Source organism: Macaca thibetana, chromosome 13 (genome assembly GCF_024542745.1).
Source record: "Macaca thibetana thibetana isolate TM-01 chromosome 13, ASM2454274v1, whole genome shotgun sequence".
Lineage (NCBI taxonomy): Eukaryota > Metazoa > Chordata > Mammalia > Primates > Cercopithecidae > Macaca > Macaca thibetana.
In genome coordinates this window covers 40,421,275-40,436,208 of record NC_065590.1, presented here as the reverse complement: position 1 = coordinate 40,436,208, position 14,934 = coordinate 40,421,275, and the positions used below count along the sequence as shown (strand labels likewise).

General features: G+C 37.2%; 1 protein-coding gene across 4 annotated transcripts in view; it reads left to right on the top strand.

Moving 5' to 3' along the window:
* MEIS1 (Meis homeobox 1) overlaps positions 1-14,934 on the top strand; it is a 138,099-nt gene that overhangs the window by 117,848 nt on the left and 5,317 nt on the right. For all 4 annotated transcript variants that reach the window (XM_050754853.1, XM_050754854.1, XM_050754855.1 and 1 more), the window contains exon 10: positions 14,907-14,934. This exon is cut by the window's right edge and continues 31 nt beyond it. In XM_050754853.1, the coding sequence (XP_050610810.1) occupies positions 14,907-14,934 (28 nt within the window). The remainder of the gene's footprint in view (positions 1-14,906) is intronic.

The window sequence follows — 14,934 nt, the reverse complement described above, 5'->3', positions numbered from 1 at the left end:
CTTGCTCCCAATTATAATTGTATCCAAAAATGATAAATAATAGCATCAGGGGCTTTTGTCTTTTTGCTTTTTTATTGTTGTTGTGGTTGTAACAAATACTTGTGTTATATCAGCAGTGCAAACATTATCAATATGCTAAATGTTTTAGTAATTTAAGTAGAATCATCTTAAATTTTGAGATTAGATGGTTATTTAAACCTTTAAGTGTTTAAGTAGAACTTTACAGAAAACACACATACACACACACAATCAATACTTGGTTGATTTTCTCCTGAATAGACCAACTTAATTTTTTTTATATTGAAAATGTGAGTGTAGAATGGTCAGATAAAAATTCCCTTATACGTGATCACACCAGTGTTGCAGACCTGGGAATTCCCTGTGATGAAAACTTATCTCTTGTGATTGTGTTGTACTTACTGGAGGCCTCAGTCACCTCCTGCCTCAGCAGAGTTTTGGCCTAGGGTGTATTGAATACATTTTACAGTTTCTTTGTTTACTACTCCTCATCCAAACACTTTCCCATTAAGGCCTGATATTAAGTGATTATCCCTTTATGCTCTGAGAAGGCAATATGGGTTTTAGGTGCAAAATATATAGTGTATGTGAAATACAGTATTTATATATAGAGAAAAATTATTCTCCATCAAGAGGGTACATAAAATTCCAGGTTGCATCCTAGCAGCCAAGATGACACTGTTCAGAACTATCGTACTCTACATTTCTTAGATTTAGTGCTCATACCAGATTTTCCTAGTTACTTCATTTATTGCTTTCAAAGCTGCAAAGCATTCAGGCATCACTTCCCATTTATTACTAGTGGGAAAAAAAGTATGTTATCCTTAGAGATTTATGCCACTGGCAAGTAAAAATGTAAACTTATTTTTTAAAAATAAGATCTCCTTTATTATAATAAACAGATTCAACTGTTAAAGGTCAAGTTTCTTTCTGAGTTATGGTAATAATGTAGCAAATACTTTTACAAATAATCAAAGATTCTATAAATATAGGTACCTGTTTAGATGTAAATGTTAAAACATTCACAAATTATCCTTTCAACTTCTGTGATCTAAAAATCAATAGGGGTCATAGGGTTTCATAGAATTGTTCTGCTTTTTCTTCCAACATAATTTAATAATACATTTTACAGATGTTGTTTGAATATTAGACACAGATTGTTTTGTCAATAAAGCTAAACAGAGACATGACACAAAAGCAAGGAAAACAGATGTAAAAAAAGGAAAAAACAGCGCACGATGCAAGAGGCTCTGGGTCACTTGTTTGCTATTCAACTACAAAATTAAAGTGCGGGCTGTTTGGTGATTTTCCTTGCCTATGAACCACTAGGGATGGAACAGCTTCACACATAGAAAGTAATTGTATTAAGCAGGTGGTTTAACTTTTTCCCTTGAGAATTGAAGTGTAACCTACATTTAAAGTAGACTTCCTAATTGATCAATGGAGTAACAGGTGCGGTATATTAAAAAAGAAGAAGGAGAAATACAAATGGAAGAACTCCCCAGAATATTTCAGAATGGGTTGTTGTTCTTCAAGCCTCGGTTAATTGCTATGCTTCTCACCTTCAGTGTCAATTCCAATAATATTACCTTTACAGACGCTTACTCTGGGCTTAGATTATAGCAATCAGTAATACTCACTAGATAAAATACTGTCTAGTTGCTCATAAGAAAATATTGAAATCAGTCAAAAAATGTTTAGCTTGCATATTGCCTGAGACAGAGCTGGCGGGGCGCCAGACAGGCAGGGTATTATTAGGAAAGCTGAGCAAATAGCTTGCAGGGAAAAGAGCTGTGAATTTAGAAACCTTCAGGTATTGTCATGTCAGAGAGTCTTAAGAGTTCAACACAGACACTGCTTTTTTTTTTTTTTTCCTGCAGATTTAAAAAATTTCCAACAAACAGTCTTCTTTGAAAATGACTCTGCAGTCTGTTAAATATACTTTGTTGTAAGTTTTACACCATAAGTTTACTCAGAGCTTTTCCCCACTGCGTAAAATCGCATCGTTAATACTGTTAAAGATGAAAGCTTCTTATGAAAGGGTACACTTTGAACTACTGTGCCGGCTGGAAAAACCCTGCCCCTTCCGCCATGGGGCCCTAAGTCTAGGTGAGAAAAGAAATGAAGGTCTAGGATGTAGGAAGGGTGGATTTGAAAGTCCAAATACGGTTTTGTGTAACCACTGTTTCTCCTCCAGCCAGCATTCAAAGGAAGTTGCAGAGCTTCTCAGGACAAGACACGAGCTGGAAGCTGCGATCTGGCTGGTACAACCTGAGGAAGTGTGTCAGGGCCCTGTAGTGTTGGGGTTCAAGTGAGGCTCAGAGCCGAGTGAGTTGGGAGACTTGATTTACCCAGCAGGGACCCAATATTTATGATCTGAATATTTATGATTCATTTCAAGGCAATGAAACCAGTGGCATGGTGGTTGACTTTGAACATGGTATGCAGGTCAGCACAACTCTTGTTGCAAATCCTAATTAAGCCAGTCTTCTTGTTTTCAGTGTGTCTGAAAGTATCTGGTCAGAGAAATGCAAACAACAGGCTGTGCTTCAGGCAGCCTGAAGGAGCAGGACTTGACTGCCATTTCCCGGGAGAGAGCGTAGGGTTGAGGGGTTACAGTCAAGGGGGAAGAGCTTGGCTACGCCTTATCCACAGGTGGCTAAGGTGTAAGCCTCATGACAACTTCAAATTTACACAGGGCAAGTATGGGAAGGGGAAATGCAGGGACAGGTCGCTGCAATCAAAACATTTCATCCTTCATCCCCACTCCTTGGATGTAGGCGACAGTGTCCTCTGGTTTAAAATGGACAAGTAGGACTAATTAGTCAGGACTCAAATAACTCTTTTAGCTGTAATATTCTAGACTGTATAATAATGTGAATCAAAGAGAAGTAAAGTGCGTGCTCTGAAACTCTCATTCCAGCTTTACCGTAGGAGTGGGGAAGAAAAAAAACCACTTTGATAAAGAGACAAACAGAGAGATTAATTAAAAAGTTGTAGTTGTAACTTTTCCTCATCTTAAATAAGCAAATCAAACACTGTAAAATAAAAACGAGACGAAATTAAACATTATTGCAAGACATGAAAAAGATGTGTGCTGTCATTTTAGGATTCATAATAAAGATAAATCAGTTGTTTTTAGCAGAGTGCTATGAGTCTATGAAGGGCATGACAGATAATAGTCTCGAAATTTCTGAAGTTATTGTACAGCAAAATTTGTTTTTTCCTCAGGCATTCAATCTTTTTCTCCAGTAATTTTGAACATGACAAACTTTTTAGTGGATGCATTAATAATCTATAAGTAATGGGTTGTCAGGTGTCAGTTAGATAAGATTAAAAGACTGTTTAAGCATTATCAATTTGCTTCTTTGCATGAGTTTTATAGGTCAGGAGAAATAACTTTTTGAATTGTGGTTGTGTGTACCTGTTCTCTCTCTCTCTCTCTTTCTTTCTCTCTCTCTCTCTCCCCCCCTTTCATTTGGCTCCACTCCAAGTATATGTGGAAGAACTGTATTACATTACATAAATCCTGTATGTAAGAGCAGATTTGAAACTCACTGTGTGAACCAAGGGGACAAATGTCTCAGCTGTCTTCTGTAAATGTATTTTAGTTTTTAAAATGTTACTCTTTATCTTCTCAAAGGAAGCTCTGTAAGGGGAAACAGACTCGGCTAAGGGGGGCATTGAAGCTTTAGACATTAGTAGCTTCCTAGCAAGTCAGGTTTAGGTCTATTCTTGTCAAATCTGTCTTAAGTGTGTTTACATATAGTTTGCCTTTCTGGTATTTTCTGCTTGCACAGACCTGATCTCCACCTATTTTGTGTCAACAGTTGCTGAGGCTGGTGTTGGGTGATTAACCGTTAAACACGGAAGCGCAGTACCCAGAGAGACCCTCTCTCTCCTCTCACTTACATCATCATCTTGCTTCAGGCTGTGCCTACAGAAAACAAACAGCATTTTTGAGTGGTTAAAAAGTCAGCCTGAAATATTGAAAAATGGGGCAAATGTTGCCTCCTGGTTGAATAGAACAGTTTTCTTGAAAAATGGAGTGGAGCCAGGGGCTCGGGGGAAGGAAGTGTTTCCGAGGGCAAACGTTGGTCTCAGATCCGGTCTGCATTGCTCCAGTGTGTGAATGCCGAGGAGCTTTCTGTGGACGCTGAGGGTTATGTTCTGCTTCGTTTTTGATTCTCAAGGGGAAAGAGGACATTAAAAAAACAAAAACAAAAACCCTCCAACAACGTGGATGCCTGTAACTTTGGCAAATATAGGGCTGTCCTGTTTAATGCCCTCATAATCATCAATATTTTCCTGTCTATTTCATTTCCATTTTTACAATGCTCTTAGCCTGACCCCTTAATATGGAAAATAATTAACTCTATCATGCTCCTGACGCCTGAACAATAACAAATAAACAAAAAATATTAATCTGTTCCGACATCTTTGAGAGGTCTCTTTTCCTTTTTACCCTCTTAACTAACCAGTGCCTCACAAGATTAGATCCTATGGCTGAAGAAGGGAAAAACTATTTCCTTTTTCAAACACATTAATTCTTCTAGGTCTGGGGGAGATGATTGGAGTTACATGTAACTTAGCTCAAAAATAAATGTCCTGCCCTTGGTGAGATCTGACTTAAAATTGATAAAGTCACTTTTTTTTTTCAAAAACACTATGTTTCCTATGGATGGAAGTTAATGCACCATATAATTATACACACACACACACACACACACACACACGTGCATGTAAGTTTTCAGTATTTTTACTCTAGGATGCTAACTAAATCAAACGCATACCAGTAGTCTTGAGGTTTGTTGTCTGGTTGAAGGGTTTTGTTGGCCTATATCACTAGGACATCTGCCATGGTTGACTTTATTTGTTCCCTAGTTTGGGTCACAGTTCAGATATACCTGGAAAGGGCCAGGGAGGGGTTGGGGGATGTTGTAAAAGCTTATGGAAAGAATTGAACATGTACAAAAAGATGTAGGATCTCAGCCCCCTGGCTGGTCACCTGACAATACTGTTTACAGAAAGGAAAGTATAGTAGGTTATGGCAGAGATTTCTATGATGAGGACTTGGGGTGGGGTGGGAGGGGGCGCAGAGAGCAGGGAGGGGGCGCGTAAGAAGCATGTCACAATCATTTTGAGTGAATATAGTATTATAAAAGCATATCGAAAATTAAATGTTGTTTTTAGTCATGCTAATTCTTTTGAAATTGCAAATAACAAAGGAATATAAGATTTTTGGTGTGCCAAAAGGGAACATGGGTTAGAATTTTAGAAACCCTGTGCTACAGAACCATAGAGTAAAAGTCCTGGGAGGGAGAGAATTTATGCATCATATGACAGATGAGGCTCAGGGCTAATTAGAGGCAGGGCTAGGACTGATTCCTAGTCCAGTGCTCCTTCCAATCCACTAGATTGTACTTATTTTTAACAGCTGTATTGAGATATAATTCATAAACCATACAATTCACCCATTAATTCAATCATTTTTAGTATGTTCACAGAGTTGTGTAACCATCCCCAGAGTAAATTTGGAAACATTTTTACCACCTTAAAAAGAAGCCTTGTACCCTTTAGCTATTACCCCTCTTTATACTTCCATCTCTCTCTCCAACAACTCCTGGCAACCACTAATCTACTTTCTGTCTCTATATTTGCCTGTTCTAGACATTTCAGCAATGTGATCATGGAATATGTGGTATTTTGTGACTGCCTTTTTTCACTAAGCATAATGTTTGCAAGGTTCATCCATGTTGTAGCATGTATTATCAGTACTTCATTCTCTTTCATGGCTGAGCAATGTTCCATTGTATGGATATAAGGTATCTTTTTTTACCTATTTATCAGTGGATGGGCATTTGATATTCATCTCTTGCCATTATAAGCATTCATATGCAAGTTTTGGTACCATTATGTATTTTTGAGAATGACAGTATCACAGCCAACACCTGTCTTAGGTTTGTATAATTTGCAAAGCACTTTTCATTTGATCATCCCAATTTCAGCACCTAAATACTGCTAAGATCTCAGAGCCAGTGAGTGGCAGTTTTCCCACTCAGTTCTCATATTCTTCTCACTACTCAGTGCTCTGACTTTCCCTGCCACTGGGTAGTGTTTTGACTGTGATAATTATGAATGAGGTTCAAAGAAAAGGATAGTTGGCTGGGTGCGGTGGCCCATGCCTGTAATCCCAGCACTTTGGGAGGCTGAGGCGGGCAGATCACCTGAGGTCAGGAGTTCGAGACCAGGCTGGCCAACATGGTGAAACCCTGTCTCTACTAAAAATATAAAAATTAGCTGGGCATGTTGGCAGCTGCCTATAATCTCAGCTACTAGGGAGGCTGAGGCAGGAGAATCACTTGAACCCAGAAGACAGAGGTTGCAGTGAGCTGAGACCGAACCACTCTGCACTTCAGCCTGGGTGACAGAGAGAGAGAGACTCTCTCAAAGACAAACAAACAGACAAATAAACAAAAAAATGTGATGTATACGGCGGCTGGTCGCCATTCTAACATAACGGGGTTTTAAATTATTTGGGGGAAACTTTCTTTGGAAAATAAAGCATATTTGATCATTAAGGCGACCATGCATCCCACTTGCCTGGGAGGCTCATGGTTTATGCCTATTGCCCAGTGTAATTATTAACAGTGCCTCTTCACTCTCAAATGTGTCCCAGTTTAGTTGACAAATTATCTGCTCATCCTATTTATAATGGAGATTGGCAGAAAACTAGAATTTGCTTTAAATAGATACATTTATTCAGTAATGTGTAAGGGATGTTTTGTTAAATTCAATTTTATTGACTTTTTGTGAATAAGGAAAAATTGGAATTTAAATGAAAAATGGTTCAGCTATTAAACTAAAGAAAGACACTTCTATTCTTTGAAGATATTATTATACCTATTTTAGCTTTTTCATTAGTAGAGGAAATTTTGTTATATTATCCTAGATCATCTTCTACATTGTGCTAATAATCATTGTAAATCTATATTCTAAACCACAATTTTTTTCTAGCTCCATAAGGTTATACAAACTCAAATTTGGCAAATTGTTTGTTACATGTAAGTTAATATTTCATATTTATTTAAATATAAATATAAACCCTGTCTCACTCTGTTGCCCAGGCCGGAGTGCAGTGGCGTGATGGTCATGATTCTCTATAGCCTCCACCTCCCTGACTCAAGCAATCTTTCTGCTTCAGCTTTCCTCGTAGCTGGGACTACAGGTGTGCACCACCAGACCCAGATAATTCTTGTTTTTTTCTCTGTAGAGACAGGGTTTTACCATGTTGCCCATGGTGATCTTATACTCCAGGCTCAAATGATCCTCCTGCCTCAGCCTCCCAAAGTGCTGGGATTATAGGCATGAGCCACCGCTCCCTACCATCACTTTTTTTTTTTTTTTTTAAGAATAAAGAAATGGTTTCAAAATTTGCTTTCAAGGAAAATTTTCTGTAATACATACCAAGTGATGAATTATTTGAAATTTATTTTAGTGCCTAAGTCCAAAATAATACATGAGTTTTGTTATTACTTTGCATCATCATTGTCAACTAGTGATTGATTCATTTCACAAGCTGCTTTAAAGAGAATTTTGGTGGCCGGGTGCAGTGTCTCACGCCCGGCACTTTGGGAGGCCGAGGAGGTTGGATGGCTTGAGCTCAGGAGTTCAAGATCAGCCTGGGCAATATAGTGAAACCTTATCTCTACAAAAAAATACAAAACGACAAAAACTCGCCAGGCATGGTGGTGCATCACTGTAGTCCTCAGGAGGCTAACGTGGGTGGGAGGATCACTTGAGCCAGGGAGGTGGAGGTTACTAAGCTGTGATAATGTCACTACACTCCAGCCTGGGCAACAGACAGAGTGAGACTCTGTCTCCAAAAAAAAAAAGAAAAGAAAAGAAAAGAAAATAAAAGAAAATTGTATATGTAATTAGCTTCCTCAACTGGGGTAGACAACTTCAGTTATTTCTAGAGTAATCTGGCAAATACTCCCAACACCGTTAGAGAAGGAAAATTTTTCATGTGGCTGATTGATGGACTTCTTGTGATTTGAGCAAATTTCAATATTACGTTTATCGGGTGGGTGGAGAGGAGAGGTGCTCCCTTTTCCCCTCCTGTCTATTCTCCTCCTGCCGCTGTTCTCCACCTCCCCAACCCCCAGACACACAGATGATGTATTGTACTCTTGGAACTGTTAGATCCTGGAGGAGGTTAAGAAACTAGAAAAAGGTGCCAAAAACATGATTTCATAAGGTTTGACTTGAGAATGAGTCAACTTTCTTGAATGTCTTAAAATCATGTTTCATGAAATTTCATTTCACAAAGAAAAGGGAGTGTAGAAGGCTTGGACCCTGAAGACCAACAGTTATGGATCATTAAATCCAATAAGTAAATGTAAATCTAAAATAAAGAATTGCAATAAAAAAATTTCTGAGTGATTTTTTGTTGTTGTTGTTTAAAAGAACAGAGAGTTCTTTGGGAGATAACTAGAACTCTTTCCCTGAGGGTTTGTTTATAAAACATGCCTTAAAAGTTATTAAGGCATACTGACTTAAAAAAAAAAGTAGTAGATCTGATTTTATTTAAATGGCTATGATATAGATGAAAGAAATGTTATGGTGAGGAAATTCCTGGAATAGAAAAATAACAAAATGTCAGGATGTGACAACTACCTTCCAATGAGACATTTTATATTCGAAGATTTTTCATGAGGTTTAAATTCTAAAATTTGAAAATATTTATAGAAATCACAAAAACGAATTATATATCAATTATCATCTGTGCATGTTTATTTTCTATTGAATAAAGAATAGTATATGCAGAAATCTTATACTTAAGAATGCACAGTGTTAATTTTTATTACTAAGTTTGTATAGAGATATTCCTAACTATAGCTAAATATTAATAAAAGAAAGATTATTATAATCAGCACTTCCTTGAAGGGATAGTATAGGTATAGAAGGCATTGCCACTAATCGATCTAACTAATTAATGAAATCTTTTCTTAATAGTTGATTAGCTTCTTAGGTACATGATGTTGTAAAATGATATTTCTCTGTGTCTAGTTAGGAACCTTCTGAAGTAATTCTATGTTCACCACTATCCTGCTGACAATTCATTTAGGCCTAGTTGGCAAGAAACACTACGGGGGTGAAGCAGAGTCATGTCGTTGTTTGGAAGCAACACCATTGTGATTTTCTGTGGTTTACTAAGTTGCCTGTGGCATGCTAACGTAACCAAATGTAGGCTTCCTTTAATCATCAGGGAGTAAGTGGAGTGGTAAACACTGAGGAATAGAACTATTTGAGTAAAGGTGAAAATGCCATTTCTGAAAGTGAGCAAGTAATTTTTTTTTTTTTTTTTTTTTTTTTACTTTTATCAGTATTACAGAGAGCCATACAAGGGAGGAAAAGGGCAAAGGTATGTGGAAAATGTTGCCTGTGAAACTGGGAAACTACTTTGTGTTTTGGCTCCTAACAGATGCCCAATGTGATCTCCTCACCCCTCCTGGTTCTTACACAGGGAAACTAAACTTAGCAATTCGGTTTTGGGGGAAGAGACCAGGGAAAAGAGTGGAGGATAAACTAAAGGACAAAGGTCAGTTTCAAAAAGCTGTTCTGCCAGATCTTGCTCAGAAAACTATTCAGGTATCCAAAGACTGAGAATAAAAGGAGATAGATGAAATTAGTCCAATGAAAAAAAAAAAGCTTAATGATAAATAAACATCTGGGGACAAAAAGAAAGAACAAAGCAAAACTTCCTGTATTTCTTTTTTAAACATGAGTCACAGTCACTTCCCATTCTCCTTGTCAGATTCCTATAAAAAATTCAAAATAAAATTCAGTTTTTAGATGATCCAGGTCTCAGATTTTTGGAGATTTTGCTCCCCTGCCAACTTTTCTCTTTCGCTTTTTAGGACTTGAGTCTTAAACAACTAAGTAAAAAAGAAATATATTTCTATATGGACATGAAATAAAGCTGTAGAGTAAACCCATTGTCTTCCTTTCCTTTGTAAAGTTTTCTGTATTGAGACTGGCAATAGTTTGGTCAGAAGAAGAAATTCTAATTCATGATTCTGTGGGAAAAAAAAAAAGGAAATATAAAGATTCTTCTCCTAATTCAGTCTTCCACCACCTGCAGGGAGTCCTGTTCTTAAAAAGTACTTCACAAAAGAAGACCGTGTTTTCAAAACAAACTAGATTTTAAGAAACCTTATGTTCGAATGTAAATGAAAAAGCAGACGAGACATTTTCTAACCTTAAAGCATACTAAAAGGTTTACTTTTTCAAGAATCCCAATGTATGGCAAATTTGAATTCTATTTCATTAAACCAAGGTGTGTAACTATCTATTGTAATGAGTGAGCAAAACTGTCAGGTGCCTGTGTACTCCTGACATTCCACATCTGAGTTTTAAGGGCTATATAATATGAGGACCTCAATTGTAAAATTGCAAAAGCTTCCTCTTACATCTTTAAACTAACATACTTTGTAAAGGAGATCTATCAGTATGGAAAATTCTAAGATTGTGTGTATTTCATAGATATGTATTTGTATTTTATCTCAAACCATTTTGTGGCTGTTGGAGAATGTATTTTTTATGGTATATTCAAACCAGACTTTTGTCATTCTGTTTTATATTTCTCTTCCAAAATACTATTTCTTCTATGTTGAATCTCTAATATATATTTATGTGCTCATACATAAATGTAGATATATATTTGAACACACAGACACACACACACACACATACACACACATCGGCTTAAGATAACTATTTTACTTGTGCCTCTTAAAATTACAGAATTTTAAAATGGCAATATGTTCATTTAAGTTCACATCATATGTACAGTTCTTTTTTTGGTTTAGTGTTTAGAGAATTCTTGATAATTTAGACTCTTCCACAATGAAAAGTAAAGCATTCTGTCACAAAAGCAGGGAGGATGAGACACAAGGTCAAAGGGCATTTTAGAAACAAACAGCTGGACCAGTTTATTTAAACAGATAGAGGGATGGGGGAACTGACCTCAGTTTGACTTATAGTGGGAGGAGCAAGAATGTCATTTTATTACTTTGCCCAGAAGGAAAATGTTTTTGTATCTGAATTCACCCTGAAGCCATCTAAACATGGCTCTGCTGTGTGTAGCATAATTCCAAAGAGGATGTATAAAATAGTCTGGGATAATGATAAAATACACTAAAGGGAATCAAGTGTGGAGACAGTTTAAGATTGAAAAGGTGATGTTGTTTTAAAAAATAAAATATTTTGCTATTTACTTAGTTGTTTTCACATAGATGTCCATCATGACCCCAAATAATAAGTTGTTCATATAAGTGTAGTAATTGTAATTCAGTAACGTTCTGAGAAATTACTACATCCTGTGTGTACTAATGATATTTCATTATATTGAATTTTTTAAAGTAAATGTTTCACAAGAAGTTGCAGGTAGACCTACTAATGTGGTCAAACGGCTCAGAAAAGGTGATTAGGTTTTCTCAGGTTTTCAGTGTTTTTGTTTATGTTTTGTTTTTTAATTAAAGGTTTCCCCCTTTGATATCTACATATTCTAGGGGTAGCTTACATCTGTGTTCTTAATAACAACAAACAGTTCTTGCCACCAAAAAAGAAATAACATCTAGTACCTGTGGGCAGTTGGCTAAGAGGCTGTGGTATTTTTTGTGTGTATTTGCTTTCTACCTGGGGATCAGAGCAGGCCTGGAATGAATGTCCTTGGTGGTGTTCACTGCAAGGCTTCAGGAGGACATAGACAAAGATCAGCCTACAGAGCAGAGAGCAGAGAGCAGAGAGTGACCCAGGTGTCGAATGAACTCAAGATCCTAGTAGGACTCACATTCTAGAAGGCACTTTTTTTTTTTTTTTTTTTGAGACGGAGTCTCACTCTGTCGCCCAGGCTGGAGTGCAGTGGCGCGATCTCGGCTCACTGCAAGCTCCGCCTCCCGGGTTCACGCCATTCTCCTGCCTCAGCCTCCTGAGTAGCTGGGACCACAGGCGCCCGCCACTACGCCCGGCTAATTTTTTGTATTTTTAGTAGAGACGGGGTTTCACCGTGTTAGCCGTGATGGTCTCGATCTCCTGACCTCGTGATCCGCCCGCCTCGGCCTCCCAAAGTGCTGAGATTACAGGCGTGAGCCACCGCGCCCGGCCATAGAAGGCACTTTTTAAGAATCACTGATGTTTAACCTAAGGATTAGAGGGGAGAAGCCTATAAAGCATAATGGCTATGTTTAACTATTTGAAGGGCTATCCTATGGAAGTAAAATTAGAATTGCTTGCAGTACCCCAAGGAGTTGTACTGATGAAACTATTGGGTTGATGCAAAAGTAATTGTTGTTTTTGCCATTGAAAGTAATGGCAAGACTGCAATTACTTTTGCACCAACATAAATATTTTTGATCAAGTAAGACAGAACCTTCTAACAGCCTTGTTTATAGATGGGGTGGCCTCTCAATAAGGTGATGAGTGCTGTATTAGTTCAGCAGGGGTTACCTATGTCCTTTTGGGGGACAGATACCATACAGGAGATTCATGTCAGTGACCAAAGGAAGTGACTGTTACAGCCCTTTCCAAACCTGAGGTGTAATTTTTAAAAACGAACTCAAGACTTTAATAGTCATAGAACCTGAGTTGATTGTTATGAATTAGTTTATCGGAGTCTGAACATGTGAGTATGATGGAGACAAGCTTTGGAATACAGATAAGTCAAGTCACTGTATTCTCTCTCTCTCTCTCTTTTTGAATAGCCTTATCTTTGCCTATACACACAAACAGTGCAGCCATCAAAATTTTCAATTTACAAAATGTTCACAGTCATGCTTGTTCCTTGACTAAACACTGGGGTTGCTGCCAGTGGTAATTGGCTCAAATCCAGCTAATTTTTATATATCTATTTAGTCTGGATATTCTAGATGAGTGGCACAGTAGTTGCGGTGCTCTGGTCACCTCGCCAGAGCACCAGAGAGAAGGGTGCTCGCTACCACTGACAGCTGTGTGTCATTTAGCAAATTATTAACATCTCTTTGGTAACATGCGACCTCAAAGAAGTCATCTAATTTCTCTGAGCTCAGTCTTCTCATCTGTTAAAAATGTCTCTTCCTATTTTTAGGTAAGTAGTATAAGTCATATCCATAAAAGATTATGTTTTTAAAAAGTCTGGAAAAAGAAAGTTAATAGACAGAATTCCTTCTCTCTAAGAGTCTGCAGATTAGATAAAGAGATGTTTTTGCTCTCTTACCTACATTAGTTACTATGAAAATTACTTTTGGTATATGCAGAATATTAATATTAAATAATTTTCTAATTGGTCATGCAGTGAAGGCAGCTAATGAAAAAGCAGATTTTTTTTTCATTTTAATTGGTTATTTCACATGGTGTTTGTGCTACACCTGTGCTTATAATGAGAATGGAGAATTAATCTAACCTTCTGCTCACATGATTCCAATTTTCATGGTTTATACAAGATAATGATAACCTGATTTGCAACACAATTTGTTGTAGACCTGGGTTTTAAATATTTTTATTAGCAGTTCAGGAACTTCATATACAAGAACTGATATAATATGTGTTGCCAACAAGAATTAGCACGAACAGTATACCTTTTAGTTAGATTCTAGTTTCATTATTTGTTTCAATTACTTCTCAGATAATGAAAGAACACAAGGATACAGGATATTGAGAATCTTAAAATGTTATGAAGTATGCATTTTTGTTTTGAAAACCTGTCCCTGTCTGTTTAATGGTTTGGTTTTTAGGAACTATTTTCCTTTCTGAAGTGGGCAGACTTACAAACTAGAATTCATACTGGACTATGGATCCTTTAATTATTAATAGAACCTTATTAAAATTTTCATTGTATTTTTTATGTCCTGCTCAGATTTGATCTGAGTTGGGAACTAAAAGGAATTTACTATTTCAGAATCTCATATGTCCTCTTCCTTTTCTGGATTTGATATGTAATTTTTAATATTATGCAGTACAAACGGATCTGAAGAGTTAGAATCTCATGAGTATGACTTTGGAGAGCTTATATTAACTACTTTTTTACATTTCAGTGACTTGTCCCTTTTGGAGAGGCTACAAAAATAATTGTACAAAAATATCTTATTAAGACACTTAAAGTAACTTAAGTGCCTTAATAAGATGTTTATAAATTTTCAGTACTAGCTGGAGAAAGCAAAATTATAAGTTCAATTACTGTATATCTGTGACCTTGCCTTGACCTCAGACTTTACATAAAGAGAAAAAAAAAAAAAAGCCACCCCAAGAAATCTCTACAAGGAATGCATTTCTCTGAAGTCCCAAGCAGTGTGAGTTAGTGGTGATAAACTCCAGACATTCTCTCATTTGATGGTGTGCTGCCATCCCAGTTCATTATCTTAATAGTGGGCATTAAAATAGAATTAGGTTTGCAAGAGGTAGGGGCAGTTTTGATAAAAATTGTGAAAAAGAAGTCAGAGAACATAAGATTGAAATGTCACTAATTAGGAGAGGTAACAGATGCCCTTATGAGCATCTAACTCTTTACACCAATTTTCTCTCCTTGCAATTGAAAGGAGTGGTGGCTAGTATTGTTTCCTGAAAACTCTGCTAATTCCCCCATGAAAAGATGAAATGGAAGTGTCCAACTGTGGTAAAACAGGCAAACATAAATCAACTCAGAAACCCCAAGCCTGTGTACTCAAAGGTCACTGGGGGTTACAGGTTTTGCAGCACGTGAGGCTGCACATAGAGCAGTGGAGAGAACTGAAGGAGTCCCATTTTGCCAAGATCTAGTTTTACTCCAACTGCGATTCATCTTTTCCTCTTCCTCAACCCCCCGTTTTATTTTTAAGGAATAATGATTTGTTTCACTTTCTTGGTTACAGGTTTATTAATGCCCGGAGAAGAATAGTG